At 42.4% G+C, this 26174-nt stretch overlaps 1 protein-coding gene across 3 annotated transcripts in view; it reads left to right on the top strand.

Annotated features, from left to right (window-relative positions):
* The window catches only part of METTL9 (methyltransferase 9, His-X-His N1(pi)-histidine), a 145282-nt gene that overhangs the window by 48544 nt on the left and 70564 nt on the right, over nucleotides 1–26174 (top strand). For all 3 annotated transcript variants that reach the window (XM_069210311.1, XM_069210312.1, XM_069210313.1), the window contains exons 2-3: nucleotides 2712–2902; nucleotides 12081–12290. In XM_069210311.1, the coding sequence (XP_069066412.1) occupies nucleotides 2712–2902; nucleotides 12081–12290 (401 nt within the window). The remainder of the gene's footprint in view (nucleotides 1–2711; nucleotides 2903–12080; nucleotides 12291–26174) is intronic.

Genomic DNA, 26174 nt, shown 5'->3' on the forward strand with positions numbered 1-26174 from the left:
CCTCAGTACCATATACTTGGGAATTATATGGGTGTACCAGTGTGCCAATGTGAATTGGTGAAATTGGTCACTAGCCTGTTAGTGACAAATTTGGAAAACAGAGAGAGCATAACCACTGAGTTTCTGGTTAGCAGAGCCTCAGTGAGACAGTTAGTCATCACACAGGGAACACATACAGGGCACATACTTATGAGCACTGGGGCCCTGCCTGGCAGGGTCCCAGTGACAAATAGACTAAAACAACATACATACATTGAAATATGGGGGTAACATGCCAGGCAAGATGGTATGTTTCTACAAAAGTAATTCGGGCCACTTTGACAAAGCCTCCGACAGTTTGTTAAATAAATATATATTAACGTAAGGATGAGTGAGGACCCTTTTTCAGTATCTTGTTCAATTGGAGACTAATTATAGAAGCGTCCAAAAAGCTTGTGTTTCAAGTTTCCTTAGAAATGTTTTGCTACATGATTGCAGAAAGGCCATTGGACAGATTAATACCAAACTTAGCAGGAAGACAGTGTCTGCCTTCTCTTTGCTTTTTTATTTGCTAAATCTAGCAAGCCTTTCTTAAAAGTCCCTTTACCCAGTCCAGTTTCCATAGTGAATTCTTGGAAAGCGAAAACATGACTCCTCTGAACATCACCTCAAGACCACGCCAGAGATTTCTGTTGGCAGGTAATTGGGTGGCCATGTCCTTTCTCAAGATGGCTTGGAGATGCTTCCAAAGGCCACATCTAGTATGAATGTGGTAAGTAAAAGGTATCTAGAGGGCTTTGAAGGCATAGTTACTGAGCATAAGTTATTACTGACTCTGTGCCCTTTTACATTAAGTATGACCTCAGGCAGTTGGCAATGGAAGTTAGTCCTCTGAGTGTTTGTCTGGAGGTCACTACCAGTCAACAGTGCCCACTGGTCATGGTTGCAGGGTGAGCTCATTGTATTCTGCAGGCATGACTTTGAGTATAGTGAATAATCACAGGCCACATCTTTTGCCTGTTGCCTGCTAAACGTAGGCATGGTCTTTCTCCAGCAGGCACTAAGGGCAGAAATAAGGTGGTGGTGAAAGACCACACTTTTTTGTGTAGCTGTAGTGAAGATAGAGGTCTCTAGCCTTGTACTCCAACCAGTAACCGCTAATCATGGCCCTAGCCTTTTCACTGCTTGCTCTTTGGGTAGGGTTAGTATTCAGGGACACCCTGCTCCAATGAAGTGTGATCCTAGGCTGCGCGTATCTGGCAAGGAAGGCAAGGGTACATGTTACAGAGCATAATGAAATGCCAACGCCTTTACCCAGCTGTCGCCCCGGGATTGGTACTCAGCATGTCATTGGCCAGAGGTCCACATACCAATTGACTCTTTAGAGTAGTTGAGCAGCGTTGTTTCAAATGGTTGCTACTGGTTGTAAATAGGTCTTACTAGTTCAAACCGATTTTTAACTGGTCTGAACTGATTTCAGCCATTAGCAACTGAGTGTTACTGGTTTCAGCAGATTCCTTCCGACTTGAAGGGTTGTTATGCATAGTGCATTGACGGGAACACTTCATGGGGCATGTCTTGGGTTCTGCCTGTTGGTACCATTGGGAAAAGCTATGCCAGGAGTCCAATGTCAAGTGTGCTTGCCTGAAATGCTCTGAACCCAGTAGATACTATGAACATGGATATAGCCCCAGTAATGACGATGTTGCCAAACAGATATTTCGGGCAGAGAACAAAATGTTCCAATTAAAGGAGCTCACTGTTTCTGGCAAATTATCGTTGTATATTGACATCACAAAATGTTCTGAAAAAAAAAAAGCATATTACTACTGAGTTCTGTCATGTGAAACACATGGAATTTAACCAGGCATCAATCAATTAATTCAATCTTTATTTAATTATAAGCATATAATCATAAATGAGCAAACATAATATGAAGGATTGAATTGATTGATTGAACCAGTCATCCGTTATGGTTTTCTCTGTTATTTAAGTCTGATTTAAATTTGCATAAATTAGCCTTATTCGCGTGCATCCACTTTTTTAAAAAGCAAAATGTCATCCACATGTGATTTTCTAACAATTGGTCTGTTACAAATAGAAAAAAAGAAGAGTTCATCCTGAAACTTATGTATGATGAAATATTATTTAAAACTATTTCAATTACCATTTGCGGAATGATTAACTGCTCAGGGAATAGGTGAAAACACTATAATAGTTTATATTTTTGTTATCATTTCTATGACTGTTTATGTAGATCAAAGTCAATGTTATTCTGTAAAAAAATAAAAAAAAATAAAAACAAACAAAAAAATTTAGAAGCCTCTACACTGCAGTCTGTTACTCCAGTCTGTCATTGGAAGCTTAAACTCTCAATGCTGGTATCAAATGAACGCCCATGCTAATACTTTTTGTAAATACTGTGTAAATAGATGTCATGCTATAGGCCTAGACCTAAAGCCCAATGTCCCCCTGAGTAGCTAGGACTAGTCTTTGGGAAGTAGGTCAGCTTGTCAAGTCCAGTATCTATTCATTTGTCCATATTAAGAATGTTGATTTAATATGTGTTTAGGAATATTCATTTCGAATATTAAAGAGGATTTAGAAACATCTCAGTAAGTAACACCACATTCAGTCAAAAAAGATGGCTATAATCATTTAATGCTAACTATGTCTGTTTTGTGCATAAAAAAGATTTGAAATAATTTTTATTATTTGCCCTTTTTTCCTAGTGGTATGTGTGTGATACAGGAAAATTATGTGAATCTCTTCGACCAGTCTTTGTCCAGAGTTTCCTCGATCATGGAACACAGATCTTTCTAAACAGGAGCATCGAGAAATCCCGCTGGCTGTCCATACAACTATATCACTCCTTCATGTCATCTGTTTTTAGCATGTTTCTTTCTAGAACTTCAATCAATGGGTAAGAAACCCCCTGCCATTTGTCTTTTGCATGCATTTCTTTGCACTGTCATTCTAAGGTTGCAGATGTTAATTTGTCAATATTGGACTACTGTAATATTGAATTGATTGATTTGTAAACACTGAGGCTCTCATTACGAGGCAGGCAGTCATCAGACTGTCAGCCTCACGGCAGTGGTCTTACCGCTGCAGATCCGGTGGTAAAGACCGCCATATTAAAAGTTGTGGGGTTTGGCCGAAGCCCAACCACTACAGTGCCGCCTGGCCCACCGGTGCGGTTGCACTGACTCGGTTGGCAGTGAGCTCCTCTGGGCTGGCGACAGGCTTCAGGCTCCCGCCCACATTACAAGGCAGCAATCTACCAGGATTTTCGTGGCGGTCGCCCCGTCAAGAAAACCTTGGCAGAAATGCACCTGGTTCCTGTCGCCAGCACCCCCCCTACACGTCGACACTCCTCCATGCACCCCTCCGCACACCTCCATGCACCCCCCACCCATCCACACACTTGCAAACACCCCCTTATCCAACTGCACATATCCATACAAACACCCCCACCCACTCTCACACATAAGCACCTCCCTCCGCAATCATTCACACCCCCATCCCCTTCGCATTCATACACACCCCCACCCCTCCGCGCACGCGCACATTCAAACACTCCCCCCTCCGCATACACTTGCACACACCCCCTCATCCACACACTTGCACACATGCACCTCCCACTCACATGTATCCCAATACACACACCTACTCACTCACACCCCGACACACACCCTCCCTTGCACAAACATGCAGACACCCCCCCAACTTCACGCATACATCCAGACACCCCCACTCACTTGCTCACAAATGCACACTCAGACACCCACATCCGCACACATACACGCACTCAGACAGATACCCCCACCCCTCTACATACAAACATGCATGCCCTCGCACCCCAACACCCCCCACCCCTCTGCATACATGCTGACACACAAAGCCTCCACGCATACATACATACACACACGCACATCCATTCAGACACACACATACACGCAAACACCACGTACATGCACCCCAAACTCCCCTTTCGGACGATCAACTCATTGGTCATTCGGGATGGGATGGGTCCTGGCGTTTTCCACCGCCAGCACTGCACCGTCAACAGAACTCCACCACACCGTATTACATATTGTAATACGGCAGGAGATGTCTCATTGCCGTGGCGGTGCTGGTGGTGGAACAGCCTCTTCATCTCCGTCAGCCAGGCCTCTCAGGTCTCCTAATATGGCAGTCAGCAGACCACCAGCACTGGTCGTTTGCTGGCTGCAGCGGCTTCGGCGGTCTTTGTGTGTTTGCAGTGAGTTCTGTTAAACTAAACCTTTTTGACAGGTAGAAACATCACTTGTTTTTAGATATTAGTAAGTAATCCTTGTGTAAGCCTTGAAGCCCACCAGGTAGGGTGCATGATATTTAAAAGTGGGACTTGTAGAAAATTTCAGTTGCCATAATCCTACATGGACAAGGCTCTAAAAGCCATTTTCACTGTGGCAGGCCTATCTGTCCTAAGTAGAAAACAGAAGTAAAATATTAATACTGTATCTCTGGAATAGGACCAGCTAGAAAAATAATTAAAACACTCTTTTTGCTAGTTTTTAAAAAACAAATTCTAGGTTGAAGCAAGATTTTCAATATATATAAAGGAAAAGTAGCTTTTACAAAGTTGCCTTTTACCTGCCTGAGCTGTGAGAAAGTTAATTAGCATATGCCTCTGCTGGCTTCCCGGTCTGTGCTCAGACTTGAATAGGTATGAAATGCCACCCAGGAGTGAACGATGCCTGACCTGAATAGAAGGGGATGACTCCTCTGAACTCCACAGAATATGCAGTGTTGGGAGTGTAGGCCTCCTTTTTGACACTGCAGTACCATGTTCTGCTTGATAGCATTACAGTGCACACAAAATGTGTACTCCTGATATGAGTTGCCTTTACAGCTGCTCTGTTGTGTTGCATGGAAACAATAAAATTAAGTTTTTTAAAAAGATCCTTACTTGAGCCACATGTAGCATTAGAGGCATACTTGAAAGGTAGAGAACAGGATTCCAAGACAATTAATGTGGCTCCCCTGTGTGGTTGGTGAGGACCCTGCTTTTGCTTTACCATACTTTTCTCTCTTGCTTTTTTGTGGGTACGGCACCTGCTCTAAACTGGATTTAACTGTTGGTTAAATGTGGATGGATGGATGTAAATGTGGGAGGACACTAGGGACACCAGAGAAAACTCCCCACTTACACCTCCAGTTCTCAAAGCCGAGATCTCAAAAATGCCCTATCGTGGCATTTGGGGTCTGTTTTAAGGAAAACGCGAAGTACTGCAGATGTAGGTAGCTCAGGGCCCTGGGAACCTTTACCCCATTGGTTATGGAGCCCCCAGCCTATTGCTGATGCCAGGCATAAATGTGACCTCCCCAGTCACCCAATTATGATCTTCCACATGTCTAGAAAGTGTGCGGAACAGGGCTGGGTCTGCTGTCTATGACCTGGGAAAGAGCCCAGAAAGCCTGGACCTGCTCCCTTTTGCACCCAGAACTCCAAGTGTCAGTTGGCTGACTTCAATTGTGGCAGCAGAGAGACAAGCAGCCTTTTCCCAAAAGTACGCAGTTGATCAGTGGCAACTGGATCTGGACAGGACCCTGCTGTTGGCCTCTGCCTGACACCCTGCAAGTATCTAAGTGCCTCCCTTGAGGTCCTGAGGAGTGGTATAACAGTGGACCTGTGGTGAATTGGGATTTGAAAGACTAAGGGCCTGATTTAGATTTCAGCACACGGGATACTTCATCATAACAGAAATGGGTATCACATCCACCGAAATATAAATCCCAAAGGAAATAATGGGATTTATATTTCAGCAGTCAGGATATCCGTTATTGTTGTGATGGAGGAACCCGTCCACCAAAATCTAGCATCCACTGGAGGCCAATAGAATACTGTTTTTATTGTGGTCAGGATTTCACAGGTTAAAGTGTATCTGAACAACTTATTTTGTAGATTCCTGTGGAAACTGGTATATATCATGTTGCAAGACACCATATGTCAAACGAATTGATCTCTTGTTAGCTTCATCCATTGGGATCATTGTAGGAGACAAAGAATTTTAGAAAGTGTAGCAATTACATGTTTATCCTCTTAATCGTAGCCTGGGTTCGAGTCGGGAATAAGTGATCAGATTCAAAGATGTCCCCTATGAGTTTGTCTCTCAAAGTTATGGAGGGGAAAAGCTTGAAATTGTAGGGCCAGTTGAAGTGGGGAGAGACAGGTGTTTTTTTTTCATCCAGTGTTACTTGTGATATAGGAAGTTGGTGCTGTTAGATGGCCACTTGTCGTTTTCCATAATTAGCTTTCTGTATCATCTGGATGTATCTGAAAGTGCATTTAGCAATCAAAAGTGTGGTAAGTAGATGGTGAAACTTTGAAGACCACAACATGGGGTCTGCTGGGAGATAATTATGACGAGCAAAGGTTCACCATTTGATTCTCGTCAAGAATGAACTGATTCCAATGAGTGCATTTTAGTGCACCTGTTCCTTCCGTTTCAGTAAGAATAGCAGTATGTAGTGTCCATCTGTGTTATAAGCTGCAAAGCTGAAAGGAGATCAAGGATAATCTGAGAAGTTAGGTGGCCTTTAACGACTGATATGAGGCGTTACTTTCTGTTTGCCAAAGGTTCTTCCAGCCCTCTTGCTAGCCCTAAAGCTGATATGAAGTCACGAAGTAGCCGTTTTTGTTCAGCATATTCATGTAGGTCGTTTTTTGTAACTCTTTGCAGAGAGTTTGTGGGAAATATTAGGCTAGAAATAGGATAATTATTGACTGGTACGCAAGGAGCTGATGCAGGCACCTTTGTTAGTAAGGAAATAATTGTGTGTTTCAGTTTGCTGGGGATTTATGAAATTTGGACATTGTTAACCATCCCCCAAAATAAATAACATCCAACAGCTTCAGTGTACTGGCCCAGTCAGCAGCATGTTTAGATCGGGAATTGACTAGTGCTAAAAAATATTTCATTATAAATTATACAAACTTCTGTATTTAGGGTTGATGTCATTCCATTTGTTCTCTTGATAATTATAAATATGATACCATAACCCAACCCCTTTTTTTTAATTTCTTTATTGGCATTTTATTCAGTAAACATACATAAAGGAGCAATGCAGAGGCACGGACACATGATGGAATGGATAACATAAGAACAATATAGCAATCCTACAAAAATAATGACTGATCAAATCAGCAAGACGAGGGTCTTGTATCCTCATGTAAATCAGGAGGGGAAGGGAGAGAAGGGCGGTGTTCTCGAGTGCGAGATATAATCTCCAATTATCGAATAGAGCTCGAGAGGCATAGAATCATATGCTGGGAACTGAGGCATGCATCTTACTGGTATTCTTAGTTGTGTCAGGGGTATGTGGTAGGCGAGGTCAGAGCAGGTATAGCACTGTCCTCCTGGTAGCATCATGCATCTTCAGTATGATGTAGTTTATTGAGCAATTGAAGGGCGTCCCTGTCCCATGTCGTACCAGAGGTAGTGCCACTGCTGGATCTATGACCCCAAGCCAGTGCCTCAGCTTCAGCGAAAGCCTATTTGTTGGTCACTCGGTGCCAGCTGTCTATCGTAGGGAGGTGAGGTCCTTTCCATCGCATGGTGATCAAGTGTCTGTAGAAAATATTCGCCAAATCCACAAATTTCAAATAGTGTTTATTATATTTTGTGCTTGGTAATATGCCTAAGAGGCAGACAAGCGGGGTCGGGGGGGATCTGGGGGATCTGGACCTCTATAATGGCGGCTATCAGTTCCATAACTTGGGCCCAGGTATGCAATAGTGGGGGGCATTCCCAAAACATGTGTCTGAAAGTTGCATGTTTAAAAGTACATCTGGGGTATTTACGGCGCGTCTCGGGAAACATTCTGCTGAGACGATGTGGTTTAAGATAAGTCTGGTGCACGTAATTGAATTGTGTACATTTCAGTCATGCGTTTCAGGAAACTCATTGGACATGCTCAAGGGCCATGGTCCATAGTTTGAGTAAGTTTCATGGTTAGGGAGTCGTTCCAAAGTACCTTACTATGAGGCGTAGTGCTGTATAGAAGGTCAATATGGCTCTACGGCTCATGCCATGGGTTAATATACTTTGGAGTCCTAGGTGTATCAGGCGTTCTGATCTCCCCAGGGCCAAATATCTGCAATCCCTGTCCTGATGGCAGAGTAAGAAAGAAAGAGGTTAACCCGATGCCGCATAGATCCTGTAGGTCCTGGAAAGAAAGCAGAACACCCTCCTGAAACAACTTGCCTAAATGGGTAAACTCGGCATCTCTCCATGGGGAGGGGTCATGAGTTCCCAGTAGCCTGCTCATGGTTGGTAGACTCCATAGGTGTTGCTGAGATTCGTATGGATACGGCTTACGCCTGATGTGAATGTACTGAGCCCATGTATGTTTGGCTGCATGCAAGAGCATCCCTGGTTCATCTGTGGAGAAAAGCCACTCTAGGAGACTCTCTTCACCCAGGTCAGCCTGTATCAGATTGCTTTCTCCCGTCCCTGCACCCATCAACCAGCCTATGGGCCACTGGAGCTGCACTGCAAGAAAGTACAGTTCCAGATCTGGAACTCCTAGACCCCCCCTCTAAGCAAGGGCATTGGAGGATCGGTAAGGAAGCTCTCTTATATGCTGGTCCCCACACCAGAGCTGATTCCAAGCTTCGTAGGATGTGAAAGAAGGATTCAGGGGGAAGCAGTGGTAGGACAGCAAAGAAATATAGTAATTGCTGAAGGGTCAGCATTTTAATTATTGACGCTCTGCCCATGGGTGATAGGGGCAGTCCCATCCAGAACTGTACTATAAAACAACCTTGTTGAAAATAGACCAGTGAAGATGCTGGCTTTCTATTTTGAGTTCTCACAAGTGCCTTTTCGTTGGAAAGGCTGGAATCTTAGTGCACTGAATATCCACTCAAGTTCTATTATACATATGCAATATCTTTTTCATTTTGTGTCTCTTATTCTAGTTTCTACATTAAGGCCATATGTGGGGTTGTTAATGCAGCAATAAAATTAAGGTATAGTAAAGATTCCTTACAAGTAGCAAGTCTTGTGTCACTCTAAACTCCACTTTGATTCAAACTTGCTGTTCGTTGTGTAACCTGGCAGTAGTGGCAAAATTGCTGTGGAAGGTGATGGTTGGGACAAATGAAACTTTGTGGACTTTGTAAAAAGTATTTCATGGCACTGATCCATCTGTTGAATGTCTGCAGTATCACACTGACAGTTTTTCATGAGCTGTTTTCAGACTCTTTTGACTGGTTATCACTTTAAACATCATTAACCTTGTAGACCTCATCCAGCGATCCTTGTCAACTGGAGGACGATGCTTGATGTTACTTTGGATAATGCAATGGAATACTTTAAGTTGTTTCTAACTAGGTGCTGTTGAGAGTAAAATTACAAGAGTTTCAGAGTTATCCCTGTAGTTCAGTCTAGTTCCAAACTGTTCCATGCGGTGATCCATTTTTCTTTAATATTTAGATTTGTGGGATTTAAAATTGATAGGGAGCAGATGATACTGCGGCAGTACATAACTTTATTATGAAGTACTAATATAAGATTGCTCTTTTTTTTTTTTTTAAAAGAGAAAATGTGCTTGTTTCTCTGATCCTATTCAACAGTTTAGTATAAAAGATCCTTAAAGGAGTATGAAGTAAAGTTATGCCTCCGTGCCACTGCTCCTAAAACTCATTTAATAACAAAAGTAATTTCATCTATTTTACCAACATTACGTGGCTTTGAAGGTTTACCAAAGGAATCTCTAGGAAGCTGTACAGCTTGTTCTCTGAGGATCTAATTATCGAAATACATAGCATTGGTAATATTCTATTATTGTTAGACATTTTAGTTTCATTCCTTGCCTGAACACAGAAATAATTGTAGGTTCTCTTGTCAATAGTTCTGGCGACACTGTATTCGTGTCCAAAGTATTTCTTGGGTAGATGCCCTGGCACTGTCTACGGTTAACTTTAACCAGTACAAATGTCTATTTGGTTGATTGTCGTCTATCTGGTGAAACAGATCAGGTCTTGTAGTTCCATCCATGAGTTCTTTTCTCTTGGCCTACTCTTCAGACAAAGCTAAAATGTTTACCCCTCCACAAACAAATGCACTAGATTCTCATTGGCAAATCATTGCTTTTGGTGCAGTCATTTTTATACTTGCCTGTTTGTGGCCAAATCAAAAGTTCTTTAGACTAAGTTGAAATCAGAGAATCTCAATTATCCAGCCAATGTTTTAACACTATTAGGTAGGATTAACAGACTGCATCTGCTAACCGGTGGCACTCATTTTTGGGGACTGAGCGCTAATTTTGATCATCAGATTTTAACTCTGATCAAAAGAGAGCTAGGTAGATCAAACATTTTCAATGCAATAGGTCTTACATATTTGGAACAAATTAAAAGTCATCTTTTGACAACAGCGCCCACGAGCAAAAAAAAAAAAAACATGCGTGGAAACTGAGAGAAGACGACTTAACAAAAATAAAATAAAGTTGGCTTTAAAAAATAAAACATTGCAGGTTTGTTTGTCTTGCTGGGGTACGTTTTTGCCTGTCACAATCCTGTTTACAGTGCACTGGAAGTTAGAACAAAATAGTACCTCGATCACGTCGGGAGCAGCGGGCGGGCACTAATTAAGTTGAAATCAATTAGTGCTTGATCCCTGTGCCTCACTGAGGAACGGAAATGATGCCAGACATGCCTTAATGAATTACAAGGCTGTAAAGAAGAGTGCTTCGTAAACCAACAAATGGTGAGCGACAGGTGGGCTCCGACCCTTTTGCTGAACACAACAGTGTCTCGCATGCTTATGCGCATGCACTCGGAGGCTCGACCCTAAAAATGACAAAGAAGGTGAAAAAGAAAGATAGGAAAACTAGGGCAAAGAGAGAAAGAGGGGATGAAAAAGAATATACAAAAGTGAGATGAAGAAACAGGAAGTATACAGCGGTGGAAGACAAAGGCATGCGGTTTAATCCAAATTTAGCAGCCTTGATATTCGGCAACTCTGGTATTCTGCAGTGATGGCGTTGAACCACTAAGAAAAATCTTTGGCTCCTGCGTTTTCTTTGTTTATAAACTAAGCCCTACCAAGAGGAGATTACTCTAGCAATCCATAAAGTTAGGGTAAGAAAAGGCATTCTGAAATGTTAACGTGAGCTCACATTGATTGGGTCCTCCACCACCCTGGGATAGTCCAATGCAGCCGTAGAGAAGATACATGCCTAACTTTTTCTAAAGAAGTCCAAGATGGGAAATTATAATTCGATTTTATGGGTCATAGCCCACGTGTATTGCCGTACAAGGTATCTGTTTTTCGATCCATTGATCTGAAAGAGTTTTAGACCAGTTAGTGGTCTTTTCTGAAGTTTTTCCTTTTAGCAAAACAGCTCATGAGTGTGATTCATTTAGTGAGAAAATCAGTCGTAGCAGACTTCAATAAACTGAAATCCTGTTCCGCACCTTTGCTGTGTTTACTTTAAAATGTTGGTGTACTGTGGCTGTGTTTACTTCAAATAAATTGTTAGCATTCATCAGTTAAAGTGTTGGCAGCGCTTCTAGTGTGTGTGTGTGTGTGTGTGTGTGTATATATATATATATATATATATATATATATGTGTGTTTTATGTTTTCGGCTCCTCCTTTTCTTTACCTGCATTGTTCCTGAAGCTGCCAATTTTCTAGTAGTGTGTACTGTGACATCACAGACTGTAGCACTCGAAGTTAATCGACAGGCAACAGCTTTTGATGAAAATTATAAACGACTGAGAGCAAATGGGACAATTGCTATTTTAATTGAAACGAAATAATGTTTCTGAAAATGCAATAAAAGCACAGGAACGACCTAATTGTTTCCCGGTGAGTGCATATTGAAAATGAAATAAAGTTTTACTTCACTGTCTCACCAAATAAGTTTTCTTCTACAGGTAATAATTATGAAAGACGCCTAGTGAAATCATATGAAACATGACATAGAAAGTACTATATAGTGGTCTCTAACTCTCAGACGTGTGTTATTTTTTTTACCCCCCACCTCCCCCCCAAAAGCGGTATATCACCACTCACCACAAATGTTTTTCTTTTTTTGTTTCAGGTTGCTTGGAAGAGGCTCAATGTTTGTTTTTTCACCAGAACAGTTTCAAAGACTTCTTAAAATAAACCCAGACTGGAAATCTTACAGGCTTCTTGATTTAGGAGCCGGAGATGGGGAAGTCACAAAAGTCATGAGCCCTCATTTTGAAGAAATCTACGTAACAGAGATGTCGCAAACTATGATATGGCAGCTTCAGAAAAAAAAGTACAGGTACAGGAAGGGTGCCTTGGAGCGGCGCTCGAAAGGTTTCTCCTTAAAAACAAACACTACTGTACTAACCATGCAGAGCCATAGTTTTACTTGAGTTCATTTCCTTTCAACTGTTGTGTGTTATGGCTCGTTGACAGCTCCCTGCCTCGAGACATCCTTACTAATGCAGCAACTGTCGGGGGTGGGGCAGGATCAGATCTGAAATTTAGTTACATCTTCCATGAAAATTACAATAGCATGTTAAAGTAAATTGTACAGTTTCAAAAAGCAAGTATTTTTTCTTGTGATCAGTTTTATGAAATGGTAAGTTTTGTATGCTTCTGTGAACTATTTTTTTCAAAAAAGGCGGAACAGAAAAATAGTCTTTCTTCGTAAATTGCTTTGCACTTAATGGCATAAAAAAAATTAGGTTAGACACCCGTTCAAGAAACTGCTGAAGGCCATTAGTCTGTCTCTTGGACTTCAACCCACTGTGACAACAAATTGTCAGAAAAGTGCAACTAGTGCTGACTGTTCAAGAAAAGTAGGCAGGAGCGAGGTGGCTTCACTGTGTTCTATGTCTGTTGTACTCAGCCAGCTAAACCACAGTTGACAACAATTGTTTGGCAAGAAAATAGTTTTGAGCAAGAGCACCCGTGCATCTTACTTATAGATTCCATCATCTCTCCAAGCATCTCGAGAGTGATTAAGAACCAGTATTTCAGAACTAAGACATCTTGTTTTTGTAGCAAGAACACTATTGTTTTTCTTTCCAATTTAAGGAAAGATTCATACCATTTATGTCGAAAAAAGGACAGGCCATTCATGTGGGGGGAAAAAGGCTCATACCAGCTTAGCATCAGGAGCACCAGGCCCAGCTGTTGGACACTTAATGATGATGCTAACAGTATATTTTTCCCACCTTCATTTCTGCACAGTGCCATCTTCTATCAAGAAATTAATAATTTTAACAAACAGATACTCTAGCTTGAATAATTTAGTTAATACAACCAATATTTACGCCTTTAAACCAGGCAGCTTGTTTCTATACCCTTTTCTTTATAATGTTTACATATGTTTGGCACTACTGGTCTACTTTGTGATTGCCATCTTAGTAGGGCAAGTAGTTCAAATTGTGGCGAGTGTTCTCGGGAATAAAGAAATACTGTAAAAACCATCATCTGGACACACAGCATAGTCTGCCCATTAGAACCATATGTGCTTCTCGTTGAGAGGTTACTTGGGGTCCCTCCTGGCTCTTATCCAAGGAAGTGCTGGGAAAAATTTGAACTATATGGTGAATGGACATTGGGCCTTTAGAATGGTGAAAACTCTATCCTTAGTTTTCACTTGTTTGGAGAGCGCTCCCTCAGCGCTGTTTTAAGATAGTTTTCAGCAGTTTTCTAAAATGCACATCTGACCAGTACTAGTATTCAACAAATAATAAGTTTGTATGGCTGCATTGGAGGAGGGTTTAGTGCTTCCCCGCTATTTCTTTTTATAATTTGGGAAAATAGTGGCAAATGATATTTTTAAAGCACGGCAGGCCATTAACTTTGGTCAAAATAGACAGGCTTTAAACACCGCTGAACATGTGTGTTTAAGACATTTTCTTGCAGGTATAGTAGCAAATAGTTCCTTTTGAAGGCAATTATACCACACAAAGTTTAAAGTCAGTTTTACAAGGGTGTCTAAGGATTTTTCGACTGTAAAGGGATCTGTTTACCAATCATGCATTTCAAACCGGATTTGAAGACTTATTTAAATGGGGGCAATATGTGAGTGAAATGTTCTCCCCCATGACCCAGGAACGTTTGGTAACATGTCAAATCGAAAACTTTGAGTTCTCTTCCTTTACACTACTCAGTACTCAATGGAATTTTTGTGGGTTTTTTTAGGCATCCTCTTCTAATGCCCTTTAGGGAAAGTTAGTGTCAAACTGTGCCTCTTAATTAATTTTGGGCTTTTCATTTTGGTTAAATCCAGACCAGGTGTGAGTAAAAACAAACTTATTTAAAATGGTTTGGAGTGACATGACGCGGAACAGCAAGGAGCTACATCTGATTTTCAGCCAATACTGTATATACAATTATATGCCTTCCTGTTATCAGTGGAGCCTTGTTTCGAAATGTAGTCACTTCGACTTGTACTCTGTGGTTAACAACATTTTTGCACTACTTTAGCAAATTCTATAAAGTAAGCACCGAGTCAGTTTATCCCTCATTGGTCCCATGTATATGATTCAGAAGATGTACTCTGTAAGCATCTTAAATTAACGTGCTGTTTCTAAATGTTTATATGTTGCATAGATATGTATATATATTGTTTTTCTTGAATGTTTGGGTACTTAGACTATGAACAATTTCCTCTTTATCTCCAAAATACAGGTCCTATGTAGGTGTTCTACAGTTCTGTTACATTTGCCTTTCATCTAATTACTTCATCAATAGTGGACTTTTTTTTACCCCACGCTTAGCTCCAGTTGAGCCTTCCCCAACATTGGACTCATACTGCCTTGGCTTATTCTTGATATGGGGTCGTCATGCCCTTTGTTAAGTTACTTTGTCAATGCGCCTCCTTTGCCACAATAAGACTCCTTGTGAGCCTTGGACTGACAGAGGAGAGAACCTACTTTGGAAAATAAAATAATCTTTCAAATTATAGGTTTAACTAAGTTGTTTTCTCTTACGGTTTTCCTACACTTCAGAAAAAACATGAACACCCTCTTTACAAGTTCCCTGGATCTAGGTGGTGGGATACTTGGCAACCGCAGTCTCCTATTGCAGCTGATAACATTGCACTTAAATCCAAGGATTACGAGGTTTCACTCCTGGAATGAGAAATAATATGCAGACCTGGGAATTCTGAGTCCACATTCAGGTCTGTTTACTATCTGCTTGAAAAAGGTAGTACCTACATCCACTCTCCCTTTGGGAATACCAATCCAGGCCATTCATAATGAGGGCCTTAATAAGAAACCAACAGTGGATCCCATGGACCCTGACAGCCAACACCTAATTTTGTATTTTTTTTAGGCCTGGCTTGATAGCGCAGCTGCTTCTCTACCTTGTAGATCAATAAAGAAGTCGCTACCTAGCTTGTGTTCCACCCACCTGTTGGTTACCTTGAGTACAGGATTTGATTGGGCCGAAGTTGTGTACTTTGACTGAAAAGAGTGCTTATATGCACTTTTTGACTATGGTAAGAAGCTGTTGGCCTGATTCGTGCACTGGCAAAATTCTGTCCAATGCCATAGGGCTAATCTGCTTATTATCAAGCTATGACAAAGGCAGTGGGCTAACCCTACTGACTGTGAAAGGTGTTAGGGTCAGTAGACCTTTAGCAGTGGGGTGGTATTGTACTATGTTACTGACTGTTAACAGGCATTTTGTTATATGGAATCTCACAGTTACTGTAATTGACCAGGGTTTAGGTGTAAGCCACCACCTCTGGCAAACTGTGATGGTTCTTGTTAGAACCTTTGAGAGAAGTTATACATTGGTTTGTAAACTTTAGTTGTCTGAATATTTGTGGTAACTCTTTGTTGCTGATGGTTTCCAGCCAATGGTAATGGCTATAGGCCTTATCGGTGCATTGGGGGAAATTATGCCAGATTCCAAAGGTTTAATCAGTTTATTGTGAAATGTTATGACAAAGCCAGAAGCCCGACTTACTTAGTGTCAAAAGCATATGTTAAAGTCTATAGGCTTTTAAAGATAGATTGTTACTAACACTGTGCTAATGTCTGTAGCCAGGTATTTTGTGTAATCTCACCGATTACCATACTAGGCAAGGGTTTTTGTGTTGGTGACCACCCGAACATGCCATAGGGATAGAGAATGTGCACTTATGGTAATCCTTATGAGGCTCTCCAGAGTGTCATTTACATTCTAATTCCATCTATGGCAGCATATGGGCGTGGGTTGGTTCAGTCCTCACCGGTCATAGAGTCTCGTTCCTGTGTGCATGATAGCTTTTTGTGACCACATGTTCACATCCATTTAAAAATGAGTGTGTTTCAGTGTTAATGGTAGTGGACGAGTCCTTAAGTTTTCAGTTTGCCCATTTATAGTACCCCTTTCATTTCTTTGTTTCTTCTCTCCTTATTTGAATTTTTCTTAGGAGGATCCTATAGCTCCCAAGGAAGTGCTAATGGGCAACGTGTTTCCCATTCATTTATTCCATATACATATCTTCCCAGTTGCCCACTCTCTGGAAATCAATCAGCCACTATGGAATGTGATTATCTATAGTGCATCATTGTTTTCGTATACCAAGATGGCCAACATACTAATTCTAATCATGACGGCCATGCTGGAACTTTAAATCAACATTAGACTATGTACAGTACTACTGCAAGAGACACATGCTGCTATGTGTAGTTCGGTATTGCCATCATATGGCAATCATTGTTCGACAGCAGGATACTTTCTTTTTTCTATTTGTATTATTTTAGTTTATCGTGCATATGTTGTTGAGTTTTATGTGTTTTATTATGATTGTGTCAGATGATGGAATGCAAGAGTGAGTGGATGGAGATATGAACAGATGCATAAGTGCAAAGATGATGACTTGTTGAGTGCCTAAACTCATCAATGGTACAAAAGCACTTTATTTACAACCCAAACCTATTAGCAATTTCCAGATTCATTTAGCAGTAGTGATGAAGTGGGGTGTGACTGAGTATCCCCAGTTTTTATTAAAAGTGGAAGCCATCTAGGTACCTTCTTGTAGGATTTTGCCCACGTGGCCACCAATTCTGCATTAATGTCCCTCTCTGATTACCCACAGAAGGCAGCACGTGGCAACAGTGTCTGCTCACTGATCCTGCTAGATCTGTCAGTGTTACCCTGACTCCATTACCCACTCTACCCTTCTGTTTTGCCCTGGAATAGCAATCGTTCGGGCATGCTCTAGACATGGTGTGCTCTTTTCCTACTAAGAGAAGCCAAATTGTTACTATTTTGCCTTGCCCTTCCCCCAAGTCCCTTCTTCTTACTTGTGCAGTCTTTCGTGTCCCTTACCTTTTGACACTCTTCTCCAGTCTCTATGTACATCCACTTAATTCCTTAATCCATTACTTTGACTTAGTTCTCTAAAAGTATACTGAAAACATTCAGATATCATTCCTCCTCCATATGGTTTTACTAGTTGATCTCAAGGTTCATGAAATGCCTACTGGCTGAGCACAACTGGATGAGACAACGCTGTCTGGAACTCAGTCTATCAAAGGCAGAAGTACGTTCCCTTGTTGGTTACAGTCAACTCGGTCCTTCCGTGCTTTGCCCTGAATTTCTGGGTGCCTGCGTAGTCCCAATGTCCCTTTGGGAATATCAGGGTTCTGGATTAGGTCCTAGTTCCTGAAATAAGAGCTTCTGCGTGCACCTCGGAGAACTCTGTGACAAAACTCTTCCCATGTCTGTGTTCGTTCGTGGGAGCTGAGCTGTGGGTTCTGCTTCTATTTCTTATCTAGCTTGGGAAAAACTCTGTACTCAAGGCTTCCTGCCTGTCTACGAGAGAGATTGCAATATCTTTGTACATTTTATTTCTGAAGCATTTGAAAAGGAAACATGAGCATTCTTAGATGGATTTTCGTTTTGTGGCCCTTTATTTCCCTCCATTGGATACCCAATAATTCTCTGTACTTGGTGCATTCATTCATCACAGATAAACAATAGCCGTACAGAAATCTGAGTACACTCTATCTAGTGTTGAAATTCAGGTGATTTCAAATTTGTGCCCCTTTCGTTGTCCGCCTTTAATGGAGCTCCAGATATGGCTGGAATGTTATTGACCATGGTCTTGTGCCATCCCTTTAACCGATTTAGCACAATATTAGTCGCACCTTCTTGTGCTGAGTCCTCAAACATTGCTGTTTATAAGCTGCTGAGTTAACATTTTGTCAGCATTCTAGTGCCAAGAAGCTACCTCTGTAGGATCACTGTACTTTTCAAGACACCTAATATAACAAAACATACCAACAGAGTAATGTACAGATGTTATGACTTCCAAAATATAGGCACTGATGTGAGAATATTTGTGATAACTCAAAATTGGAAATGCATGGTAACTGCATATTGGCACACAATAGAACATCAAATGTTTAATATTTCATCTGCTGAAACTTCAGAGATCTAAAAGATACATCACAAAGCGCGTTTGCACTTCAAACAGATTGTTTTTGTGTAACAGGTAGGTCATATGATTAAAGAATACGTTAGGAATAATTACCAACCACAGTCACCTTGAAACCAGCACAAAAACCACACTACGAGTAGTTTTAGGCCGGACCGGTAACAAAACAAAATGCACACACCAAAGGAACCTTACCACATAGAAAAACGAACAAACCAAACATTCAAAATGCACTCAGTAAATAGTAATTAATTAAATTTCAACTGTATGGCACTCGTTTGTACAGAGTCTGAATTTTAAGCAGAATGCAGTCAGGGTTTTAAGCTCTTTATGGCAGTCACAGTCCTTTTCTGTGGCTCCGAGCTTCTTCAATAATTTGTACTAGAGAAAAACTCACTGCTATTCAGACGTCCCCGTATGTCTGAATCTGCAACTAACCAAACGGGGCTTGCATGTCTCAGTAAATTAGAGCGTACACCTAAGACCAGCCCCACTTCTTCATTTTGGCTCCAGTGACGCTTACTCTGCTTCAAGGCTTTTGTCTTCTTTTGGAAAGTTGTTGATTAAAGGTACTTATTGGCTTTCTCAGCCCCTGCCGGTTCCTAGATTGGTTTCCATTCCAAGCCCATTACTGCATTTGCATTATTGCTTGCCCTTGTACCTGGAATGCACGTGGACTCCGTACTGTGGTTAGCAGCACTTTACCAAAGTCTCAAATTATAACAATTTGGAAAAACTTAATATGGAGATATAGAGAGAGAATTTGAGGGAAATCAACTCCTCATTAACATATATTGTGTGGGAGCTGGTTTTACTAAGTAGAAATTTTAAAAAACATAATTTTTAGCTTAAAAAAAAAGGAGTCTTATATTTATCAGGAATGGTTTATCATGTATAATTAGTAACTTAGAGCCAGATAACGATTCCCAAATTGCATTTTTTCCCCTGAAACGTTATTTGGTAATCAGTATTCGAAATATATGCAATGTTTATTCCTTAATTTGACATTCACAATCAAATCAAATCTTTATTTCGGCCATGAACAGTGATCATAAAAGCATATACATACAATAAACAATGCACATGAATAGTACGAAGTTTAAGGCTGGATTGGTCAATTAAAAACACATTTCCTGGCAGGATATAAAAAGCTTAAAATTTTTAAAACAACGGTTAAAACGTCAAAGAATTGTGAAGTGTAACAGCAGACTTTAAAAATAGGCCTATTCTAAAGCAGATGTCCTGGATAGCCAGTGACTGGAGGTAATAAAACGCGACTCTACATTTTTTTATCTTAGCTTTCCGTAGAGCAGGAATAAGTAAACCTGTTGTCAATTTCCTATAAGAGTTGCAGAAAAATAGAAAGTGCAATTGGGTTTGGTCAGAGGTTTCATCACAGGGACAAACAAATAGCAGAGGCATCATACTGTCCAAAGGGAATACACAGTTTCCATTTCAAAGAACCCAGATGTAACCTCGTAAGCAGTGATCGTTCCCAGTGGCTATTAACCCACTCTAGCTAGGGTTCAGTCCAGGGCACATTTTAATCAGCACGTACTGCCTATAAGAATCTGAAGAGTGTAATGCCAGGCCCCTGCCCCTAGACTGTTCCATCAGGACATTTTACTTAACCCAACTCTTCTCCTTCTCCTTGATGGGTTAAAGGTCCGTAAAAAGACTGGGCCTTCCAAGGCTAGACAGGTTTTTTAAATGTATTGAAACCATGGCAGCGAGGGTCCCCGCACACACTCCAAGCAGTCTACAAAGGGACGCGTGGGCAATGGACCCAATTGAACACCAGTTTAATAATGGAGCTAACTTAATATAATCTTCAGCGTAGTCTAAACCAAGCTCCTCATGCACCTTACAGTTGCTACTGGTAGGCGGAACCCATAACAGCTTACACTGAACCCTGCTTTCTTCGAACTGCAGAATACTCTAATTTGAACAGCCCCAGATCCCAGCACCATATGTTAAAACAGGAACAGATCTGCATTTATAAATCTCTATTGGAGGGCGAATAGGCTTGTTACCTTTCGTTGCAGAAACTTTAAAAATTGACCCAGTGCAAGCATAAAGATGGAAGACGTGTTAGCCAGGCATGCCGACCAGTTTGTTTTCTTTAAAAGTGATACCTAGCTAGGGAAAGGACGACAGATGCTCAACTTGATGAGCCTTAATATGGATAGTACGGAATATGATTCCTAGTGGGTCGCAAATATACCAACCTCTTGGAAAAATGTTGACGTAGGTTGTATTTTGCCACCCATCAGGAATCCATTTGTTTGTTTTAATCTCTTTATTAGGTTTAAGTCAACCATACATTTACATACACTAATAAACAATAACAGGGGGAAGCATACATAATCAAAACAATTAAACTGTGCCACTGTATCAATAAAACTGCACTAAGACGGGGTATCCGGAACAGTGAACTATCCCAAATATACATGCTCATGTGTCCAGGAAGAGGATAATGTATAAATCATCTGCATCCTGTAAGCGAATGATCCTAATACATTGGGAAATGTGAGGCAGGGAAGTGCGCTTTATTGCTAGGTAGGTATTCATGGGCAGCGATTTTATCAATATCTTGTTAATATAGGCCCTGTACATTGGTACAGTCTGTTAGTAGTGGGAAACCTTGAGTCAGAGGCTCGTGAGTACCTGGCCAACCCAGTTGATATAAGGTTGTCAGGAGATGATTTAGATATGCTTATGTGCTCATGGGGGTCTTGTGTCATTTTTTGCTCCTATATTTACAATGAAAGTGTCCCACACTTAGCAACCACCTCTCGTTAAGCCTTTGGCCTGTAGCAGGCGTAGCTTCCGCATGGGACCACTGTAATAAGTCCTGTAGCCATTTGGTGTGAGTTGGAGTATAGGGCACTTTCCAATGTGTAGCTATAAGGTGTTTAAATGTTATAAATGCAAGGTCAATAAATCTGAGGAGCTTTTTGTCACCTTTATCTCATTGGTGTAAACCTAATATACAGGACTCTGGGTTGGGTACTAGAGCATGATTAGTTATATCGGCAGTAGACTCTATTATATGTCACCAGGCTGTTAATAAAAGTGGGCATTCCCATACCATGTGGTGAAAATTTGCTTCTGGTGCTGCACATCGGGGGCATGTTGGTTTTGTCACGGGAAACATGTGCTTAATTCAGAATGGGGAGAGATAGGATTGATGTAAATAATTGAATTGGGTGTAACTGAGCCTAGCGTTGCGTGAGGCACGTTAAACAGTAGAAAGTGCTGCTTCCTAGGCCTTCTGTGAAAAGGGTGTAGTGAGTACTTCGTCCAGGCGAGCTCAAGTGGCCTTCAAGCTTGGGCAAGCAGTAACTAACATGGTGTTGTATAGCCCAGATCTCACGTTTGTGGTGTCAGTTATTAAGAACATCAGTGTGAGTATCTGAGATGTCTGTGGTTCCTCGTCTCCCATGTTCCTAGTGTCCTCTAGTGGGTGTCTTATTGCACAGTATGTCAGAAAAGCTCCAGCGTATAGGCCCATAGTGTCTCTCAATTCGTCAAACGTTAGTAGTGTGTCCGCTGAGGAAAAAATCTCCCGCCCTCTCAAGATTTGCCACCCGCCATGGAGCCATATTATGGTGTTCAATGCATGACATGGGCCTTAGGTAAGTGTGAGATTGGTATCAGCTGTAAATAAGGTATGTTGGGCTGTTTTCCGAGAATGTATCTCAGCCAGCATGTTTTGGCCGCATCCATCAGGATGTTGCCACAAAGAGGGGGCCATGTCCTATCGGACAACCATGTGTATATTGGAGTCTGGGTCAGAAAGTTGGTTATGACAGTTTGTTCCGCTGTATGATGTTCCCGCATCCAGTGAAACGGCCATTGCAATTGTGCGTCCGCATAATGGAGTTCAAGATTAGGCATACTCAGGCCACCAGTGTCCTGTGAGCACTGCGTCGTGGTCAATGCCATGCAACGTCTGTCCTTCCCCCCCCCCCCCCATAGCAAATCAGTTAATAAAAAACGATCGAGAAGAACAGTTGGCAGCACCGCAAAGTAATATAATAATCTAGGGAGAATCAGCATTTTAGCTATGGCCACTCTACCGATGGGTGATAGTGGGAGTGATTCCTAGAATGAAAACAAGCCTCGTATGGAAAGGATAGCCTGATCGATGTTGCCCTCCCTCAAGTCTTTAATTGAGTGATATATTTGTATCCCTAAGTTTTTAAAGGTGTTGTGGCACCACGTTAGGTGATAGCTCGGAAAGGTTGGCTGCATATTTAAGGGGACAGTTGATAACGGGAATATACATGACTTGGTCCGATTGACTCTTTACCCTGAGATTTCGGCAAAGGAGTCTAACAAAGACATAACCTCTGGTATGGAGGTGGTGTGGTCCTGTAAATATATTAGGGCAACGCCCGCGTAGAAGGAAATGATGTGATGAATATGAAGTTCCGATATACGCCACAGACGTGCAGTCTGGGTGTCAGGGGCTCCATCGCTACTGCGAACAATAAAGGAGAGAGCAGACATCCCTGTCTGGTGCCCCGGTGTATGGAGAGTCTGTCCGAGATAATTTGCCCTGCCCTAACTCGAGCCATCGGGTTAGAATATAGAGTGGTGATCCAGGATATATACCATGATCTGAACCCTATCTTGTGTAGGGTTGTGGTAAGAAAGACCCAATTTAGGGTATTGAACGCTTTTTCAATATCCAGGGATATGGCCACACTGTGACGAGTCGTCCCTGTGGTGCTGTGGAGGAGACGAAGCAGTCTCCTGATATTCAGGAAGGTGCTTTTTCCAGGGATAAATCCGGACAGGTCCTCATGTATCAAGTGAGGAATCGGTTAGCCAATATTTCCCCAGGATTTTGCAGTCTATGTTTAGTAGGGAAAGCAGGCGGTAAGAACGCACATCTAAGGGATCACGGGCAGCCTTACGTAGGGCTACTATGACAGCCTCACGCAGTGACTATGGTAATTGACCCGATGTATGTGATTCGTTGAATATGACAAGTATGGGATGCAAAAGGTGGTTTGCAAAAGGCTGGTAGTATTCGACTGGCAGGCCATCTGTGCCCAGAGCCTTATTACAGGCCATTTGGGTTAAAGCAGTGCGGACCTCCTCTATGCTAATGGGGACCTCTAATGCATTTATTTGATCTGGCTGAAGGGGGAGCATGTCTAGAAAGGCGACATTTGCCCAGGTTTGGGTACTGGGGTGGCCACATACAATGATTGGTAGTAGTTGTAAAAGGCAGTGTTTATGGCCCCCTGTGTGTTGACCTCTGTGACTGAGTCTAGTTTATTTGCCCTAATCGGGGATCGCTGTGGCATATCACGAACCAGCCACGCCAGTAAGCGGCCCAATCTATCTCCCTCCGCATATTGTCTTGTCATATAATGCATTCAGTCATATTTGCGTAGCTGAGAATTGGCTTCCCTGTAATTGGTTTGTATTTCTCAAAGAATCTCAGGCTCAGCCTTTCCATTGGCTACAGCCACCTCCGTATCTTGCATTTTAGCCTCCTATGTAGTGGCCTCACGGAGCGGTACCTGTCAAACACCCAGAGAAGCAGCCATGCAGTGGCCTGTGTACCACTACTTTGTGTGCATCCCATTCAATGGCGCTGTGAGATGTTGAGTTATTGTTCTGTGCAAAATATATGGAATTGCATTTGGTTAGTTCTTAACGAAAAGGGGGTTCTTATAATGTTTCTACACTCAAGTGCCAAGTCGGTATTTTCGAAATCGGTCGGCCCCAACATAGAATCACCATTAAGGGGCAGTGATCAGACATGGTGCAAGCCAGGTATGCAGAACTGTGTACTCTCTGGATCATGGCCGCTGGTGCCAACAGCAAGTCTTTTCTAGTGTGCCGGTTGTGGACCGGGGAATAAAAGGTGTTTCCGCGCACTTCTGGGTGCCCCTGCCGCCATAAATCTCATAATCCACTTTCTGACCCCCAGTCTGTGAACTCGTGGGAGGTATGCCTACTTGGCATGCTCGGCAGTGGGGGGAGGGATTGATCTAGTACAACATCAGGTACACAATTGAAATCACCACCCAACAAACTGTCCCCAGCTGGGTCCCGAAACAAACCGGGTGTCAATGTGTTCAAGAAGCTCCCCTGATTTGCATTGGGTGCATATGTGCCTACGAGTGTCAAAGGTGTACCATCTAAATGGCCTTCAGTTACAACGTACCGACCATTCGGATCTACCTGTGTGCGGTCCGCCACATAGAGCGGTTTTGGATTCTAGGGAACTTTTAGTGTTTAAGATGGCTTGTAGCACTCTTTCAAATTGAGAAGTATGATTATGAAGGGTGGCATCCATCTGTTGCATGGCATACGTTGTCCCGTCCGACACTGCAGGCGGAGTATTTGGAGTAGCCATCACCGCAGTGGGCGTTCTGGAAGTTTTCAGTTTGCCCATTTGGCTTCCCCAACAAGCGACTCACAGACTGGACTTATTATCCATAGGGCATATGAGAGAGTCCACCATCAGGAGAGTGCGACATACACCAGCGTCCAGAGCACTCATGATCCTCCTGTCGCTCACCACATCCCGCGGTTCAGAGAGGCGGGTTGGGGGCAACAGACTGGCACAGACGTACGTCTCTGTATGTGGGCGATAGCCTCCATGTGACTCCTGGCTTGTACAAATTGGTGCTGATTATCTTGCCTGCTCCAATACTATTATGGACATCATGTCACCCCAAAATAGTCTGTGTCTGCACAGGGAAGCGAAGGGCCACGTGTCTCGGGGCCACCCCGCTCCAGTGCACCATTTAACCCTGCATTACTGACGACTTCATCGGGTCCTCACGGACCGTAGCTGCCCCAAATCCGATTGCTGGAATAGTAACAGTTTGGAGCTCAGCGTGCCCTGTTACCTTAGGGGAGCCCCGCAGCTCCACACCACCACGCCCTCACGGGCCTTCCCCCAGGAGCCGAGACCCGGCGAGTGCTGATAAGCATCACCACGAGCGCGTCCATGGGTCCGGCCAAACTGCTGATGGTCCCTCGGCTCTGCTTGCACGCCGCGGCTCCCACTGCAGTAATCTGCCGGGTCTGGAGCCGGCCAGGAAAGGCTGTGCTGGCTAAAAGTGGGCCGAGAGGCTTCACCGCGAGGACATCCCCGGTTCTGTCCAAACAGCCAACGGTACCATGGCTCCACTCGCACTCCGCAGACCACCATGTCCTCAATTACTTTTTAATAATGCAATCTTTTCTTTTTTTGTTTTCTTTTTTTTTGTTTTTGTATTGCAGCCCATTTTCCTTAAAACAATATTTTTTCCCATTCTCAAAGGGAAGGGGTCCCGTTGCAAATGGGTTACCACCACTTTTAAAATGGTGGTAAAGTGTTACTGTTTTGTGACTGGAATTCAGTTGCAAAACAGCAATACATACCATACTGATTCAGTATTTGGACAGATGCCCAAAAAATGATTCTTCCAAATACTGAATTGCAAATGCAAATTGCGATTTGGTTACAAGTTACCAAATCACATTTTGTGCATTTGAAAAAGCATTTTTCCCGTCGCAAACAAACCTATTCCTGCAAATCGGGCCCTTTGCAGACAGAAAATGCTTTGTACATCTGGCAACAAGTTAGAAATGGCCCCTTTATAAATGTAACTGGATCTAGGCTCTGGGAAACCATCAACAGACGTCAAACAAATTAGCATTAAACCAGCACCAGACTGCATTACTTATAACCCAAGTTAAAGAAGTCCACATAACCGAGCTCTCCATTACAAAAACATTAGAATGCTGGGAAAG

Source organism: Pleurodeles waltl, chromosome 10 (genome assembly GCF_031143425.1).
Source record: "Pleurodeles waltl isolate 20211129_DDA chromosome 10, aPleWal1.hap1.20221129, whole genome shotgun sequence".
In the NCBI taxonomy this organism is placed as follows: Eukaryota; Metazoa; Chordata; class Amphibia; order Caudata; family Salamandridae; genus Pleurodeles; species Pleurodeles waltl.